This window comes from Paramormyrops kingsleyae, chromosome 20 (genome assembly GCF_048594095.1).
Source record: "Paramormyrops kingsleyae isolate MSU_618 chromosome 20, PKINGS_0.4, whole genome shotgun sequence".
Lineage (NCBI taxonomy): Eukaryota > Metazoa > Chordata > Actinopteri > Osteoglossiformes > Mormyridae > Paramormyrops > Paramormyrops kingsleyae.
In genome coordinates, this window is record NC_132816.1 from 8,346,655 (window position 1) to 8,362,245 (window position 15,591).

The 15,591-nt window shown below is 38.0% G+C and overlaps 1 protein-coding gene across 6 annotated transcripts; it reads left to right on the top strand.

The window, feature by feature from the left end:
- The first annotated feature begins 240 nt into the window (after positions 1–240).
- zbtb45 (zinc finger and BTB domain containing 45) lies at positions 241–15,162 on the top strand. 6 transcript variants are annotated; one of them, XM_023825066.2, is made up of 8 exons: positions 243–544; positions 7,051–7,108; positions 7,256–7,282; positions 8,162–8,342; positions 9,627–9,740; positions 9,905–10,060; positions 11,918–12,179; positions 14,233–15,162. In XM_023825066.2, the coding sequence occupies exons 4-8, from the start codon at positions 8,184–8,186 to the stop codon at positions 14,583–14,585; spliced, it is 1,044 nt and encodes a 347-aa protein (XP_023680834.2). In that variant the 5' UTR covers positions 243–544; positions 7,051–7,108; positions 7,256–7,282; positions 8,162–8,183; the 3' UTR covers positions 14,586–15,162. The 6 variants fall into 6 exon arrangements, with proteins under 6 accessions (XP_023680830.2, XP_023680829.2, XP_023680831.2 ...); XM_023825065.2 differs by having other exon boundaries at positions 7,051–7,096; XM_023825062.2 differs by having other exon boundaries at positions 241–544; positions 7,256–8,342.
- Positions 15,163–15,591: the final 429 nt, after the last annotated feature.

Genomic DNA, 15,591 nt, shown 5'->3' on the forward strand with positions numbered 1-15,591 from the left:
TAAAAAATGAAGTGAAATGTTATTCCCTGTTTAGTTTGATCATTACCTTCATTAGAACATCCATAAGCAACGAAAATGTCCGGCATCTTCCGTTTGTGGTGTATACTAGTACTGGTTATAACCCCGTCACAAGATGGCGATGGAATTTACGCATGCCGACAACCCCAGTGCGGCATCTATATGTATAATGATATCTATGAGCGCTTATGACATATCCCGGATATGCATCGACTGTCTCGCTATAGCACAGAAAGGAAGTAGTTTCTATTGGGACGCTACTGGCCTCTAGTTGTATTTACATCTTCGCTTTATGAACCCCCAAAATGGCTTCTGTAAGAGTCGGATTTCGATCTTAGTTCCGATACGATTTCACTTAGGATCACCTTGTTGTGTATGCAATAAATAATTAACAAGTACATATATCAATAATTCTCATTACTCAGTTAATCTGGTAGTGCCTGCTTATGTTCTGTGACACAGAATAGTATGTTGCGTCGTGTGCAGTTGAGAGAAACGTCCACCCACTTAACTGGTGACCAGTGATGTGAGTATGGAAAACGTATTGAAATAATGAAATCTATAATTGTCCTTCAGTTGTTGCGGATTTTATGACTGCTTTAAGTATCTGCTTAACTGCGTATAGCATAATTAAATTCTGTAGACAATTTTTTTAAATGTCGTTTTTAGGTTTTTATTTTATTTTTTTAGGAAAAATGCGCTAACCTGATAATTAAACTTAATAGGAATAAATAGTGATATTTATTATTTTATGGTTATGATGATCGAGGAATGTGCTGCTCTTTTTATTCATTGAAAGCATTGAGCATTCTGCTACTATTGCTTGTTAACTAACATGTTTAACTGAAAGTTTCATGTTTACCACCTTGTGGTGTTTATGATTGAAACTTATAGTGGCTCTTTGTAATCCAGATCAGGATAAAGATGGTTGGAAGATGGATGGATGGATGGATGGATGAATGGATGGATGGATGGATGGCTGGATGGATGATTTATAGTGGGTGTGTGCAGCATCTGTTTTTCATTTTTGATTATCAATTCCATCAGTAATCTTAATTTCAGTAAGTTTTTTTCTACAATAACTTTATTAATATGACTTTATAATATAATATAATATAAATATGATAATATAATACAATAATCTTCATAATCATATGATGCTTCCAAAAATCCACACTTTTAACAAAATACAGTGTTTACCTGTATGTGGACCTAGACAGACAAATCAGATATATTTCAAACTTATTTCTCATCTAACCCACTGCTAGGACCACCATTCCATTCTTGCACTCTTCCTTCCTTCCATCCATCCATCCATCCATCCATCCACAGGGTGGCCTGGAACATGTCCCATGCAGAGAGGGCAAAGGCACGGGTGCAGCCGAGATGGAAACTCGGCATAGTAACACTCACGCACACTCATACAATGTGGGAAATTTGCTGACACCAATTAGTCTGTGGAAGGAAGCCAGAGTACCTGGAATATATCATTTTGATTATTGTGAGGCCATACCTCGTAAGCAATATGTTTTTTTTTGTTAAAGTAGTAACCAATTAACATTAACTTCATTTGTATTCAGTAAGATATATCTTATTATGTTAATCCCAATGTAAATTGATATAATTCTAGAATGCTAAAAACAGAATGCTAATTTTTAAAACCGCATAACTAAATTCCGATAATATTTGAATAATTTTCAGGAAAAAGCTTACGTTACCTGTGGCTCTGTTTTATAAATACTAATAAGCATAATGGTCAGCAGATGGAAATTTCATTAGATTTCACTGAAATTTTGAATGACATTTTTCAGATTTTGGTACAGTCAGCCCTCGTGCATTCGCACTTCGTGATTTGCGTATTCACAGATCCGCGAAAATATCATTCTACTGATTTTTATTCATTTTTTTTAATGCATGTATGTATTTTTGTTCTCTCTCTTTTTCGTGGTTAGCGCACAGTTTTTTTACAACTTATTATTTCTGTACGTCTTTACATAATTTTTAATTGATTGAATACTTGTACCCTGTACATGTTTCCTTTACGTATTTTATTGAATTGTACCTTGGTTACGTATATGACCTCTGTCAATAACTTTACAGTCCTGTTCATTTACTCATTTTACCTTACCGTGAATGCAAAAGAAAACGGCAGCCAATGCCGTGTTCTATGAATTAGTAGGGGTAACATTAGTATACTGTACTGTAAATGTGCTAGTGTGACAAATATCTGTTAGGCGATACTGTACTCTATTTTTACATCAAACATTTGTTTTTTTTTAAAAGGTAATGTATTAAGCTAACTTTTAAATGAAATTGAAGTGTTTTGGGAGCATGACTTGGGTCATATTTAGGATTTAAACTATATAAATAAGCACATATTACCATTTTTAATGACTCTACCAAACATCCGCGAATCCTCCTCATTTGTGATGGGTTCTGGAACCTAACCTCGCGAATGTCCGAGGTCTGACTGTATATGAATTAATATGTACCCGTTTGTCAGAGGTTGGTGACTCGAGTTGGATGACTTGAGACTTGCTTAATAATTTATGAAAAAGACTCGACTTGACTTAGTCTTATTATAAATGACTTGTAAAGTCACACATTGTAGCACTACAATTAATATTACTTTCCAATCTGGTTTTCCCCCTATCGCCACCAGCTCCACAATTGTAACTCTGGCTGATCTGATTAGAACATCAAAAATGCTGTGTAACAGAAGCCACAACACGCCACAGTATGCACATATCAGTGCGTAACCCAGCCCCAAAAATGTGAAACTTTGGTGACACAAATTTTAGGTAGGTGACAGAAAGACAGCAGTCTGCAAAACACCGAGCAGAAATGACCTGACACAATGATGGCAACTTTGAATTTCATTTAACATTTCAAGACTGACAAAGACATCGATAAGCAAGTATTAACATAGCCAATGTGCAAAAAAGAATCATTATTTGTAGACCATTACATTTCCCCTTATTTGAAAAGTTTAGTACATCAGCTTTTTCTTAGGTAGATACAAATATTAATACACATCAAATAATTAGTATTAAATTTGCCATTGATTAAATTAATCGCAAATAATATAAATTGGATATAGCGGACTTATAACGGAATTTCGCTTATAACAGACAAACAATTTGATCCCCAGGGCCGCTTTTAGCTGTAGTTTTGTTCGGCTACAACGAACATGCGCAGTTACGCCTACAAGGCGTGTGGCGTGTCGGTGATATCCAGCGCAGATACGTACGTAGTCGGGATTATTAATAGTCACGCATCTGATCAGGTAACATTGGATTACTACATGTACAATATAATAATCTATACCACACGTGTGTCTGCTGGGGTGTGGCATGAGTAAATGGTGTCCTGTAGTTGTGTTCTGGGCATACAGCAACTCTGGATATAACGGACTTTGGATGTAACGGACTTTTTTGCCAGGTCCCTAGAAGTCCATTATAACGGGATTTTACTGGACAATCATATTGAACCAAATCCTGTGTCCTGTACTACTAAGTATGGTTACATAACTGTGGTGATAAATATCCTGTAGCCTTAGTTATTTATTTTAGCCTGGTTAGAATTTCCTGGCAAAAGCACATTAAATGCCACAGGGAGACTAACTTCCGATTGTACACACACTCAAATGATGTCTCTGTAAGGAATCCACTTGCAGAGTCTCCGCAGTTTCAGCAAAATGGTGGTTTATTGAACAGTAAAAATAATATAATGTAATACAGTGTAGACATACACCGGGTACTGAAAGGCAGCTCAAATACAAATTAAGGGCAGCTCTTCACCCCCCTTTATACCCCAAAAGACCCTCCCCGCCAAGGTGCTGTGTGTTGGTGTTGTGAGTGAATTTACATATAAAGAGTGACCCCCCCTGGCCTGTGAGGAGCCTGGGGCAGGGATGGGGCAGGACAGGATGGAGACTTTTATGATCATTGTAATTCAGTCACTTCCTTATCACCCTAGTGGTGCCGACCAGAACCCCCATTCTCTCCCTGACTTCCCCCATGATCATAAATTGCTAACACTGTCTGTATCCAAATGATCAACCAAGAACCTCTTACGACTTTACGACTTTTCCTTACATCTCAAATAAGTTAGCATGTTGGATGTCTTGCCGGCAACATATGCGAGTTCGGTATGACACAGCCGGCAGACAGTCTTGGTCTTATCCAGGGCTGGACTTTCCATAAGGCGATTGTAGAGAGAGTCCACGCTACCCAGCTTTCTTTAGACACTGGAGTCTAGTGGTGAGCTACCAGTTGTTTCACTGCCAAGCAAAATGGCACAAAGATAGAAGATTGACATTACATCTCCTTTACCTTTGGCGCTGTCCCGGTAGAGTGGCAGACAGAATGTGAACTGAGGAGGAGAGAGCACAATAAAAAGTCCCAGGGGGAGAGTAAGGCATGGGCTATCCTAGGGTACAGCATAGGGCCATGGCAAAAGAGGGAGAGGAACCTATTCAATTTGGCTGATCAATCCCCCTCTCACACACCCTGATCGGTGAATTTAACCAGCAGTACTCCTGCTCATACCCTGATTGGTAAGTTTTTCCACTGGTACTCTGCACTTTGATTAGCATATTATTAATGTTCCATTGTTTTTACTTCCCTTTTGTTTCTCTTATGGCGCGAGCAAACATGGCCCCCTACCCATGTCAGGCTAGGGCCCCTAGAAAAGTCAGTCCGTCCGGTCTTAACAGCTACTAACTCTCTAGTGATGGTGTAATTTACTTGGAAACCAAAATTTTCCCAAACTACTCTGATTTAAGTGATGGGGTGTGTGTGTGGGGGGGGGGGGTCTTTGACCTCTCCAGCACTAGCTGTAACCAACTCAGCCACAATTAGTGTAATGATTTCCATGTTGAATAACTGCTTGTGAATTTATGTTTCTCTGGTCAAGAAATGTATTCATTGGCTGCATTGAACAGCACACAATGAATACGTATACCGTTACAGCTCTTGCTCTTACTTTAAATGTAGACCTGAAATGCTCTTCAACTCTAACTATTTACAAAGAATTATACATAATCATGGCTAGTCACAATTCTATCCATGATACATATTTTGGAGGTATCTCAAGAATCGGGATACGACACTATCTGTACATTTCATCGCTGTCCAATGAAAAATGTGTCCAAGGACCGTGAAAAAAAACGCATTTCTGAAACTACTTTACAAAATAAATCTAAAACAATGTAAGCACCCTTATCATCACAAATAGGAACTTCAGAATTGACTTCATTGTCCAAACATTAATTTGTTTGGACCAGCAGCAGGTATAAAGAGCATTAAAAACAATTACAACAAGGAAAGAGGTATAAAAATGTATGAAATAATATAAATAGGTACCGAAAAAGAATATTAACAGTTTAGAGCTGATGTGTACAGTTATTTACAATTGTGCGATGTTATTTGTAATGGAGGAAAAAAAGACTTATGACACAGTAAATGTTATCTTGTACATCCGTATTATGCATTGGGCCTTATGAATATTACAAAGTGGGTTATATTTATACGTGGATATTGCGTGAGTCCGACAGAATCTGTGCAGAAATGCGCAGACAGCATATTGTACTGCTACAAGAAGATACAGTAATCGCCCTGTATGCGCAGGTGATACATCCCAAGACTTTCCACAGATGGCTGAAAAACCGCAGATAATAGCAAACTATCCACGCACCCCATGTGTAATGTGATTTTTCAGTACATATAGTAAAGTTTAATTTGATTAATTATGCACAGTAAGTAATTACCACCATCAAATTCAGTAATAATAAAGTACACTGTACATTATTATATAGTACTGCACTCACTCCCAAATGAAAGGGATTCTGACGTTTTAGCCAATAGACAATAGGAATGAAAAAATGTTGCGTATCAAGGACGGAGCAATGAAAATCGTGCTTTTTATATCCCTCAAAGGATGAAGGAGCAATGGAAAAACATTGTGACACATTTTACAATGAAAAATATTGTCATGTAGTTGTACATAATCCTTTTAAAAGATTCCAAGTGATGAATTTTACAATGCAAACTGACCCTATGGTCTGTATTTCTTTAAGCATTTCTCACATTGCAATCTGATTATACATTTAATACCCATATCAGTACTTGACAAAATGATTCTTTCCCTTATGCATAAATGCATCATATCTTGATTGCTTCAATCCATAACGGCTTTAAAAAATACCTTTTTAATCAAAATTGAATTGTTTGAGAATTGTTCAGTGGTACTTGACAGGATCTGAAGTTGTCATTTAAGCATCCAGTCTAAAGAGCATAAAAACACAATTTTATGATATGGGATCATATAAACCACATTTTCTTAGGAAGTTTATGATTTGGCTTTTGTATTGGTAACAGGGTAGGGGTGTAATTGGTTGGCTTAATTACGATTATTTAGGGAACGATTTGATGCATCAGAAATCTTGAATTTCTACCACAAGTCCATTTGATCAATCCATTATTTAGAACTTAAATGCAAACTTTGAACTTCACCTAAAATGGAAATGACAAATATGACAATCAGGAATCTTAATTGCACACAATTAATGGAATACAAAGAAAATATAATCTCAGAACATTAATTTTTTATTGTTATTATTAAAACACCTAGTGTAAATTGTAAACAAATAAATATATATATACTGAACAGTACAGGAGTTATTCCGTTTTAATTAAAATAATTAGCAAAAAAAGTTTTTGCATCATCATTTTTGATTTTGATTAAATGTGGCATATGAATTACACATACAGATGTATATGCTATCCAGAGCTCAGAGATGTTATTTGTATTTTAAACATTTACTTTAAGATGTAGCACCTTTCTACAGTGTGGGTAGCAAAAAATGATACTTCAGAATTTTTATTATGAGGTGTCAGGTTCAACTTTTACATAAGTCTGTTTCTTTTTTCAAGTTCAAGGTTAATTTTGCAAATTGCATTTTTTTGCTACATTAAACGGTGAAGGGCGTGGAGTAACAATTCAATTTTTTTGTACTGAAATTGCCCACAGGCACAGAGTCCCCACCCAGAGAAGCACCATGTGGCTGTAGATTGAGGTGACAAATAAAGTCTGTGTCTCCAGTTTGTTGTGTTTAAGTACACAAAATTATTTAGCTCAACTTTTTATTGAATTGAGCTATGTACAGTTTTTGGCATCTGGAATTATTTGTTTAAATAAATATTGAATATTGTTTACCTTTTTGTATCTCTTACAGGAAAATAAGAAATTTGAAACGGCAAGAGTAAGGAAAGAATTTCTTTAGTAGTACCTTCACAGTGCTTAACACTATGTGATTATACTGTACCGTAGCTAGAGTGAGTGAGAGAGAGAAAGAGAGACAGACTCATATCACCAGTCCTGCCATGTCTTCCAGTACAGAAGCCGTGCATTACATTCACTTACATAACTCAAGCCAGTCTGTTTTAGAGGCTTTACGGTCACAGCGCCAGGAAGGTCTTTTCTGTGATGTAACAGTACGTATCCATGATGCATCTCTACGGGCACATGCTTGTGTTCTGGCAGCTGGGAGTCCCTTTTTCCAAGACAAACTGCTTTTAGGTCACTCAGAGATCTCAGTGCCCCCCCTGGTGCCAGCAGAAACCATTAAGCAGCTTGTGGATTTTATGTACAGTGGTTCACTGGTGGTACTGCAGTCTCAAGCACTCTGCATACTAACTGCTGCAAGTATTTTGCAAATTAAAACAGTCATTGACGAGTGCACCCAGATTATTTCCCAGAAAGCTGGGGGGATTGTGTCTGGTGCTGCAGGGGTTCTACCTAAGCATGAGGAAAAAAGATCAAAAGTTAGGGAAAAAGGAGGAGGTTTCCAAAATTTCTCAAATTACGGAACTGAAGACTCCGCATCAGGAAACCTCACCATAAGCAACAGTCACAATGTTAATGTGAACAAGAATGGGGCCAGTAATCTTGAACAGGCTAGACAGTTTGGAGAAATTCAACTTAATTCTGTGTGCGAATCAGGAAATTTGAGCTCTGAAGCCAGTCCAGCTCAGTTGAAACCAGAATCTGGTTGTGCTCAAGATGTCAGATACAAATTAAGAGACTTTTTAGAGATTAACAACAGTAATAGCAGTGTACATGTCAACACTGGTTCTAACAGTGATGAAATTAGTGGAGAAAATATGCAGGGGACCCTTTTGGAAGTAGACAATGAGGAAACTGTCCCAGGAATGGAGAAATACAATGAGGAGGACGTGGAAGGAAGAGAGAGAGAGCGAGATCGGGATAAAGAACGTGGTGGAGGGCACAGTCGCAAGCAGAGACAACCGCTGAGGTTACAGGTAAGAAGAGGGGAAATTTCTTTGTTGGGGGGTGTGGCTTTGTCATGAATATTAATGAGCTGGGACCTTAGGCCTCTGCCGAACAAATGAAAATTGGCCTTTGCTCAGATATGTCATCTGAATTGTCCTTTTGGGTATATGGTGCACGTTCTAAATGATCAAACTATTCTGGATTACAAAAGATACTGACAGATTTTTATTATAAACATAAGAATTATCTGAAATTTCACAGATATTGCACTTGACTAGTAGAAGAATGTAAAAGAATAGCCTGTTCCTAACCCAAAGGCCTGGATGTTGGAATGTAAAAATGTCAGAGGAACAGTAGACTTCCCAGTTTGAAAACATGGACAACAAATCCCAGTTAATTTAGAATTTATTAATGCACACATACTTTACACATACAGACGCTCCTCTACTTAAGAACTTTCTACTTACGAACTTTCAGACATACAAATGAACAGGACTGTAAGTCCAAATTGTGTTCCTTGGGCTCCCGTTTCCTGTCCGCAACATCATTTTTTTTATTTCTGAGCACCAATTCCGCCTTGTACGACTTCTGCCCGCTACTCCCGCCGTGCAGCAGCGTAGCGTGCGTACTCCCAGCATCCTAGTTCTTTGTACTTGCGTATACCCTTAAAATGGTGTTGAATAACGACTTACGAACATTTCAGTCGTAAGTAGAGGAGCGTCTGTACTTTGGTAGTATTCTGCATTCTGTGAGTTTGCCAGATTCATTAAGAAATATTTGTCTCGTTTTGAAAGCACTTAATGTTGTTATATGCTCTGATCCTTTAGTCTTATCACTAGAAATGGAACATACAGTAATTCGCTTGTCAGTTTGCATTTAATGTAGCTTAATGTCTACGGTATTCTTATTAAACACTGCCTGCACTAGTTTTCTCTGAGATTCTGTGCCTGTGTCTGTTTATGCAGAAGAGTTACACTTAGTAATAGACCTTAAAAATACAGATTTAAGGACAGATGGCTAAAGGAGGAACTGCGCAGTTGGAAATCCACTACTGCATTAATTCAGATCGATGCTTGTTATGAACATCTAGGGTCTCATATTTGATGTGTCTGTGATTTTTGTACTTCTCCAGTCACTTCCTGTCAATTGCAATTGTGACCTTTTCATGACCTTTTCTTAACCATACATGTTGTTCTTTCTTAATTCTATCAGCTGTTGCTGCAGTAAATGTTTAAATCAAACATATTTTCATAGAATAGTATGTGAATGGCCCCTACAGTTGTTTCAGCCTCAGCAAACTCTTTCTTTCTCAGGTTATCGGAGGAGAGGATGTAATGGTGAAAGATGAAGGATGGGTAGAGAGTAATGGAGGAGTGCTTACATATGAGGAGGAAAGGAAAGGGCATGAGGCTACACAAGAGCCTATGGTAACATACAGTCCACTCAAGATTCATCTAGTTATTTAAATTTTTTGGTTTTTTCATGTCATGTGTTGCACTGATGATAATCTTTCTTATTTTGGATTTTCTGCTGAGTGTGATAAGTATTCAGTGTAATAAAGCATATCTGTCATTTTCTTTGGACTTGGCAGGAAGGACCATACTATGAAGAGGGGTCCATGTTTTCTGAGCATTTCTGGCCACAAACAGAGCAGGAGTCTGAGTATCCTTCCGAAAATATACCATTTAACTCCAGAGTATGCAAGACAGTGTCTCCCTCATCCTCTACACAACCAATTAACAATCAGGTTAGTTGGATCTTCAGTTCATTTTAATAATGTAAATGTTTGCAGTATCGCTATTAAAACGCTCCATACTCTTTAACTCTTAATTTTGGAGGTAGATTCAAATGAGTAAGTAACTGGGTTATAAGTTAACCCATTAAACAGTCAGATCTATAAAGAAGTGTTTGGGTTGTACTGTAAACCTGCTCAGTTTGCACTCATACGTGGCAGATATATAAGGCCTTGGTACTCAAATGTGGCCTGCGAGGGTTTATTTTGTGGTCCCCAACATGCCTGATCCTGAATATTTTATTATTAGTCTATACCCTGTACCCAGCTGTGTGAAAACTGGTTGTGCGCCTTTAATTTTTTTCCTCATCTAATACCTTGACAAAAGTAAACTTATTGACAGAGATGCATGTCCTGCATCTTTTTTGGCGCAAATCTAGACAGCTAGTAAACAACTAGTCAGTCTCTAATATAAAGCAAGGCTTAAGTCTTCTTGATTTTTACCGTTTTAATTTTGTTGTGAAACTGAAAATCTCATAAATTTATTCAGAACAACTTAACATTCAGAACTTACAGCTTACATCCGATTATTTCAAAACTAAATTCTTGTCTTACATAGTGTAAAATGATATATGAATCGTGTTACTTACAGACAAAGTTCTGAAAATGCCATGGTTCTGAATAAGAAAACCCCGCAATATGGAACCTCCCCCCAGCAAATTTTATTGTCAGCAAACCAGGGGCCTTTTGCATTTGCCATGGCCCTCTAGGCCTCTGAAATTGAGTGCCCTGGGTCTGAAGAAGCCTTAGATAAGAGGAAACTGTGGCAATTGTGGGTCAGCTATTTATCTGTGGTCCCTGGAGCAGTGGCCTAATAGTGGCCCAAAATGATCACTTGGGCCTGGTTGTTCCAAAAGATTCAAATTTTGTAATCCCTTAATTTGGCATCCGGGATCATGTAATCTATCTTACTTTTGTCCTGGTTTTTCAAAGCAAAATTGGACTGGATTACGCGGAAGCTGATACCAGCTTTTCAAGATTACCAAATCTGGATGTTAAACTACCAGTGTTTTAAATTGGACTATATATCCCAATGTAGGCTACCTACTATGTAACAAACAACAGGCAGAATAGCCAGTGTGCCTAATAGTTAACAATAAGAAATCATGTTATCGTAGACTACGTGTGACTGGTTGTTCTGATGATTGTGTCATTTATTTACATGCAGTGATGAATGACAATTCATAAGAACATAAGGAATTTACAAACAAGAGGAGGCCCATCAAACTCGTTTGGGGAGAACTTAACTAATAGCTCAGAGTTGTTAAAATCTTACCTAGCTCTGATTTAAAGGAACTATTGCATACTCTAACTACACGCTGTGTAAAGAAGTGCTTTCTCAGATCTATTTAAAAATGTTTTTCCACTAATTTCCACATATAACCACGAGTTCTAGTATTTAAACTAATATTGAAGTAGCCATTTGGCTGAACAGCATCCAGACCTGTTAGAACTTATATACCTGGATCATGTCCCCCCTTAGTCTCCTTTGCTTGAGGCTAAACAGATTCAGCTCAGCTAACCTCTCCTCATAAGACATTCGTCTAAGACCAGGAATCATTCTTGTAGCCCTATGTTGCACCCTTTCCAAGGCAGCAATGTCCTTTTTAAGGTATGGTGACCAAACCTGCACACAATATTTCAGAATCCATTTTTTACTTTTGAACAACCCTTTTTCAAGATTTGATCCAATCCATTATCCCAAATCCGATCAGATTGCCTTTGAATAACAAGCCCTGGTGACCTTGACCTTGAACTTTATGTGCTGGTTTTATCACCTTTTACTAATTCAGTTTTAAATCTCAATTTCAGATGCTTTTCCAGTACCAAATGGGCCAGCCTCAATCACCAACATACTTTGTGCGTGGACCTATGATGATTGACAGCAAGGCAGAACCAAACCTGCAAATTCCATCAACAACTCCAATTACTCCTGCTACATTGGCATCCTCTTCCTGTGCAACAGGCCCCTCCCCGTCCTCTCAAGGCTCTGAAACATCTTTCGATTGCTCTCATTGTGGGAAGAGTTTACGTTCCAGAAAAAATTACAGCAAACATATGTTCATACACTCTGGTATGCATGCCTATTTACCATCCTGTTTGTGTTTACTGGATCTGCCAGTGTGTCTATTTTATTGGGCATCTACAGTGTTCACCCACTGTATGGATAATTGTATAAGATGCAATGTAACAGAAGCACTTAATATATTAATATCTCAGATCTGATGTAGAGTACAGCCACCCTGCAGTACTGCTTCAGACCTTGAAATGTTGTCATATACCAACCCTAAACTGCATAGTGGAATACTGGAACATTCTTCATTCAACATTTTACTTCATCCTGGTTTTCATGAAAGCACTCTTGAATTTGTTTAGCAGAATATAAGGGGCTTTATTTTCTTAGTGTCAGGGAATAGGTCCTGAAAAATGACCCTAAGCCATAAAACAAACTTAGAGAGCATCATCAGACCTAATGCCAGGATGGCTTCCCAATCCAACAGACACTGTGGGTTTTAGGCGTCACATGGAAACCTGTCTGGATGTGGGAAAAAGAGTGACTCTTGAGATTATATTACTTTTTCTGTTGTTCAGGGTTTCAGGTGTTGTGCTTATTTCACTAGGTTATGAATGGGTTAAGCTTAGATGCATGTGGTTTAAGAATGCTCTAAATGCTATAAATTGCAGTTTTGTGAAGATGTTTACTGCTTGTTGAGGCTGGGTCACCGGTGCCTGTTTCCTGTCCCCGTCTCTCTACATGAGATATTTTGACATGTACTGTATATTGCAAAATATTGGTATGAATATCTTTTGTTCTCTGATCACTATAGTATGTGTTATTCTTGAATATGGTGTGAATGCAGCTATATTGATAGTTTTTCATAGTAGATTTGATATACTTATTATATATGGAATTATTAGAATTAGATGATCAGTGTTGACAGCACAGCACACTGTGCACCACGACGAATTGTGTCCTCTGCATTTAACCCATATCTGGCATAGCAGGGGGGGGCAGCTAATTCAGCACCTGGGGACCAGTGCTTGGGGGCGGTGCCTTGCTGGTCAGGGATTTGAACCAGCAATCTTTCAATTACAAATGCACATCCCTAACCGTTAGGCCACCACTGCACCAATTACAGCATGGGGGTCATTATGGGTGAACATAGGTTCAGAAATATTTTCAGCATAGTTCTCTCAGGATGTGTCTCTTACTTTAAATTGTATGTTTGTGTGAGAAACAAGACTTTTGCTGATCCCATATTTTCTCAATGAAATGAGATGAGTAATGTGTAGACATATTATCATCTCTCTCCATATTTTTCACCAGTCATTGAAATACTTAAAAAAATTGACTACAACTTCAAGCAAACTTCTTGCAGATAAATGTGTGAAAAATGTGCTACATATATCTGTTGCAATATTATAATAGTATGATGTATTACAGCTTATGTACTCAGGGGTGCATCTTGGGGGTGTTGGGTGTAAATACGTGGCATAGTGTGGTGCAGCCACCCCAAAAATGAAAGTGGCCCTTGAAGGGCGCCCCGGTCAAAATTCTGTCATTAATTTACTGATGAGAATGATGAAGGGGCAAGATGTTTTAGTAAAAGGTTGGAGATAGTTATGCAGTGTATTGTGTAATCCTGACGGGCAGTCGTCAGAGGCCTGTTCATGCATCAAGTGTGAATGTGAACAGAGGATATTATGTGGGGAACAGAGGAAGGAATAAGGGACTTTGCATGCAAAGAGAAAAAAAATCAGGGTGTGTAACTGCTGGAACTGGGCGTGGTGTTGGGCATCATGGGCCATGTGGGTTTACTTAGGGCAGCAAAGAGTAAAGCTCAGTATCTAATGAAAGGGAATGAGGTGAAATAAATGAGTGCTCATCTGATTTGGGGGTTTCAAGCTTGAGAACTGAAACACTTCAGCTGGTTTCACAGATACATAGGCTCATGTTTCATCTGTGTACTCAACTTTTTTTCACACTATTTCTTTGTATATAAGTGGTAATATTTACAATGGAGTAATGAACTTGGATGCAAGTGACTTATGAATGCCAGAATGGGATTGTTTTTGTAATTGTTACAATTTATTAGTGAGATTGCATCTCTCTGTTTCTGTTGCAGGTCAGAAGCCTCACCAGTGCAGCATTTGCTGGCGTTCGTTCTCCCTTCGAGACTACCTGCTCAAGCACATGGTGGTGCACACTGGCGTTCGGGCATTCCAGTGCTCGGTCTGTGGGAAGCGTTTTACTCAGAAAAGTTCGCTTAACGTTCACATGCGTACGCATCGGGTAGAGCGCACCTTCTCCTGCGATGTCTGCCATCGAGCCTTCACTCACCGAACCCTACTGGAACGCCATGCGCTCCAGCACACACACATCCTACCTCCCAAACCAAGCCCATCTCATGCTATATCCTGTGATACTGTCACATCCATTGCCAATGTAAACATGTCCAGTGACACTGCTGAACCCTAGAATGATATATTCAGAGATGGACAAGAGGAGGTGTCTATGGGTTTAAAAATGTGACTATGTAGTCATTTACCACAGAGGATGTAAAGCAACAAATGCAAACACAGATGCCTCATTTGCACAAAACTCCTGCCTTGTATGCCTGCATGGTATATTTAGGGACTTAATGTCATGTCACACCAAAAATTGCTCATTCTTAGTTCACCATGTTAAAATGTACAGATCTAGTGACTTTTCCATGTTACTCAAAACAAAACTTATAGATGAACCAACAGGATTAGGAGAACGAGATGTTTGTGTTTTATGTTTTCTTGTTTTGCTGTATTAGTTGCAGTAATAGTTGTGACAGTAATTTCTATTATAACACAAATAAAATTTGAACAAGCGGATCAGACTTATTTTCCGTCAGACTTATTTTCTCTTGTATTATTTAGTCTAGGTAATATTTGTAAGCAACATCTTTTTACTAATTTCAATTATATTCAGTGTTTAATTAGGTAAGTTACTGTAGTAATCTAACAAGTACTGTTTTCTCATAACCTTGTAAACACCATAAAACTTAAACCCTTCCAGTTTTAAATTTTGTACTGTTTATTGAGCATATGCTTTGTGACATGTATTTTATATTTTTTTATTATATACAAATGATAATCACTATTATACAATGAACCACCCTACAGTTTACATTTCAGATTGCTGTTGAATAAACTGACATAATGAATGATAAAAATAAACTATTGGAAAAAAAAGCTGTGTAAAAGTTGTATAAAACATAAATAGAAAATATTTGACAGGGGCTCCAGAAATGGTGGGAAAGTTAGTACAGTTCAAGCATCTTTGAATGACAGGGGCCCTAAAATATTTGGAATATAATTATATTGATCTAGGTTGGGGGCCCAAAATCTGTAGTGGCACTCCTGCCTTTGGGTGCTTCCCATTCCCTCTCATAGTTCAAAAATATACCACTAGATGAATCAGTGTTTTGAAATTATCGAGAGTACATTGTGCG

What these genes read in the sequence shown, in the direction of transcription:
- zbtb45 (XM_023825062.2), top strand. Translation starts at nt 7,404, where the DNA reads ATGTCTTCCAGTACAGAAGCCGTGCATTACATTCACTTACATAACTCA. An exon ending in AGGCTACACAAGAGCCTATG is followed by an intron (nt 9,741 to 9,904) that starts GTAACATACAGT and finishes TGGACTTGGCAG; the next exon opens with GAAGGACCATACTATGAAGA. An exon ending in CACAACCAATTAACAATCAG is followed by an intron (nt 10,061 to 11,917) that starts GTTAGTTGGATC and finishes TCTCAATTTCAG; the next exon opens with ATGCTTTTCCAGTACCAAAT.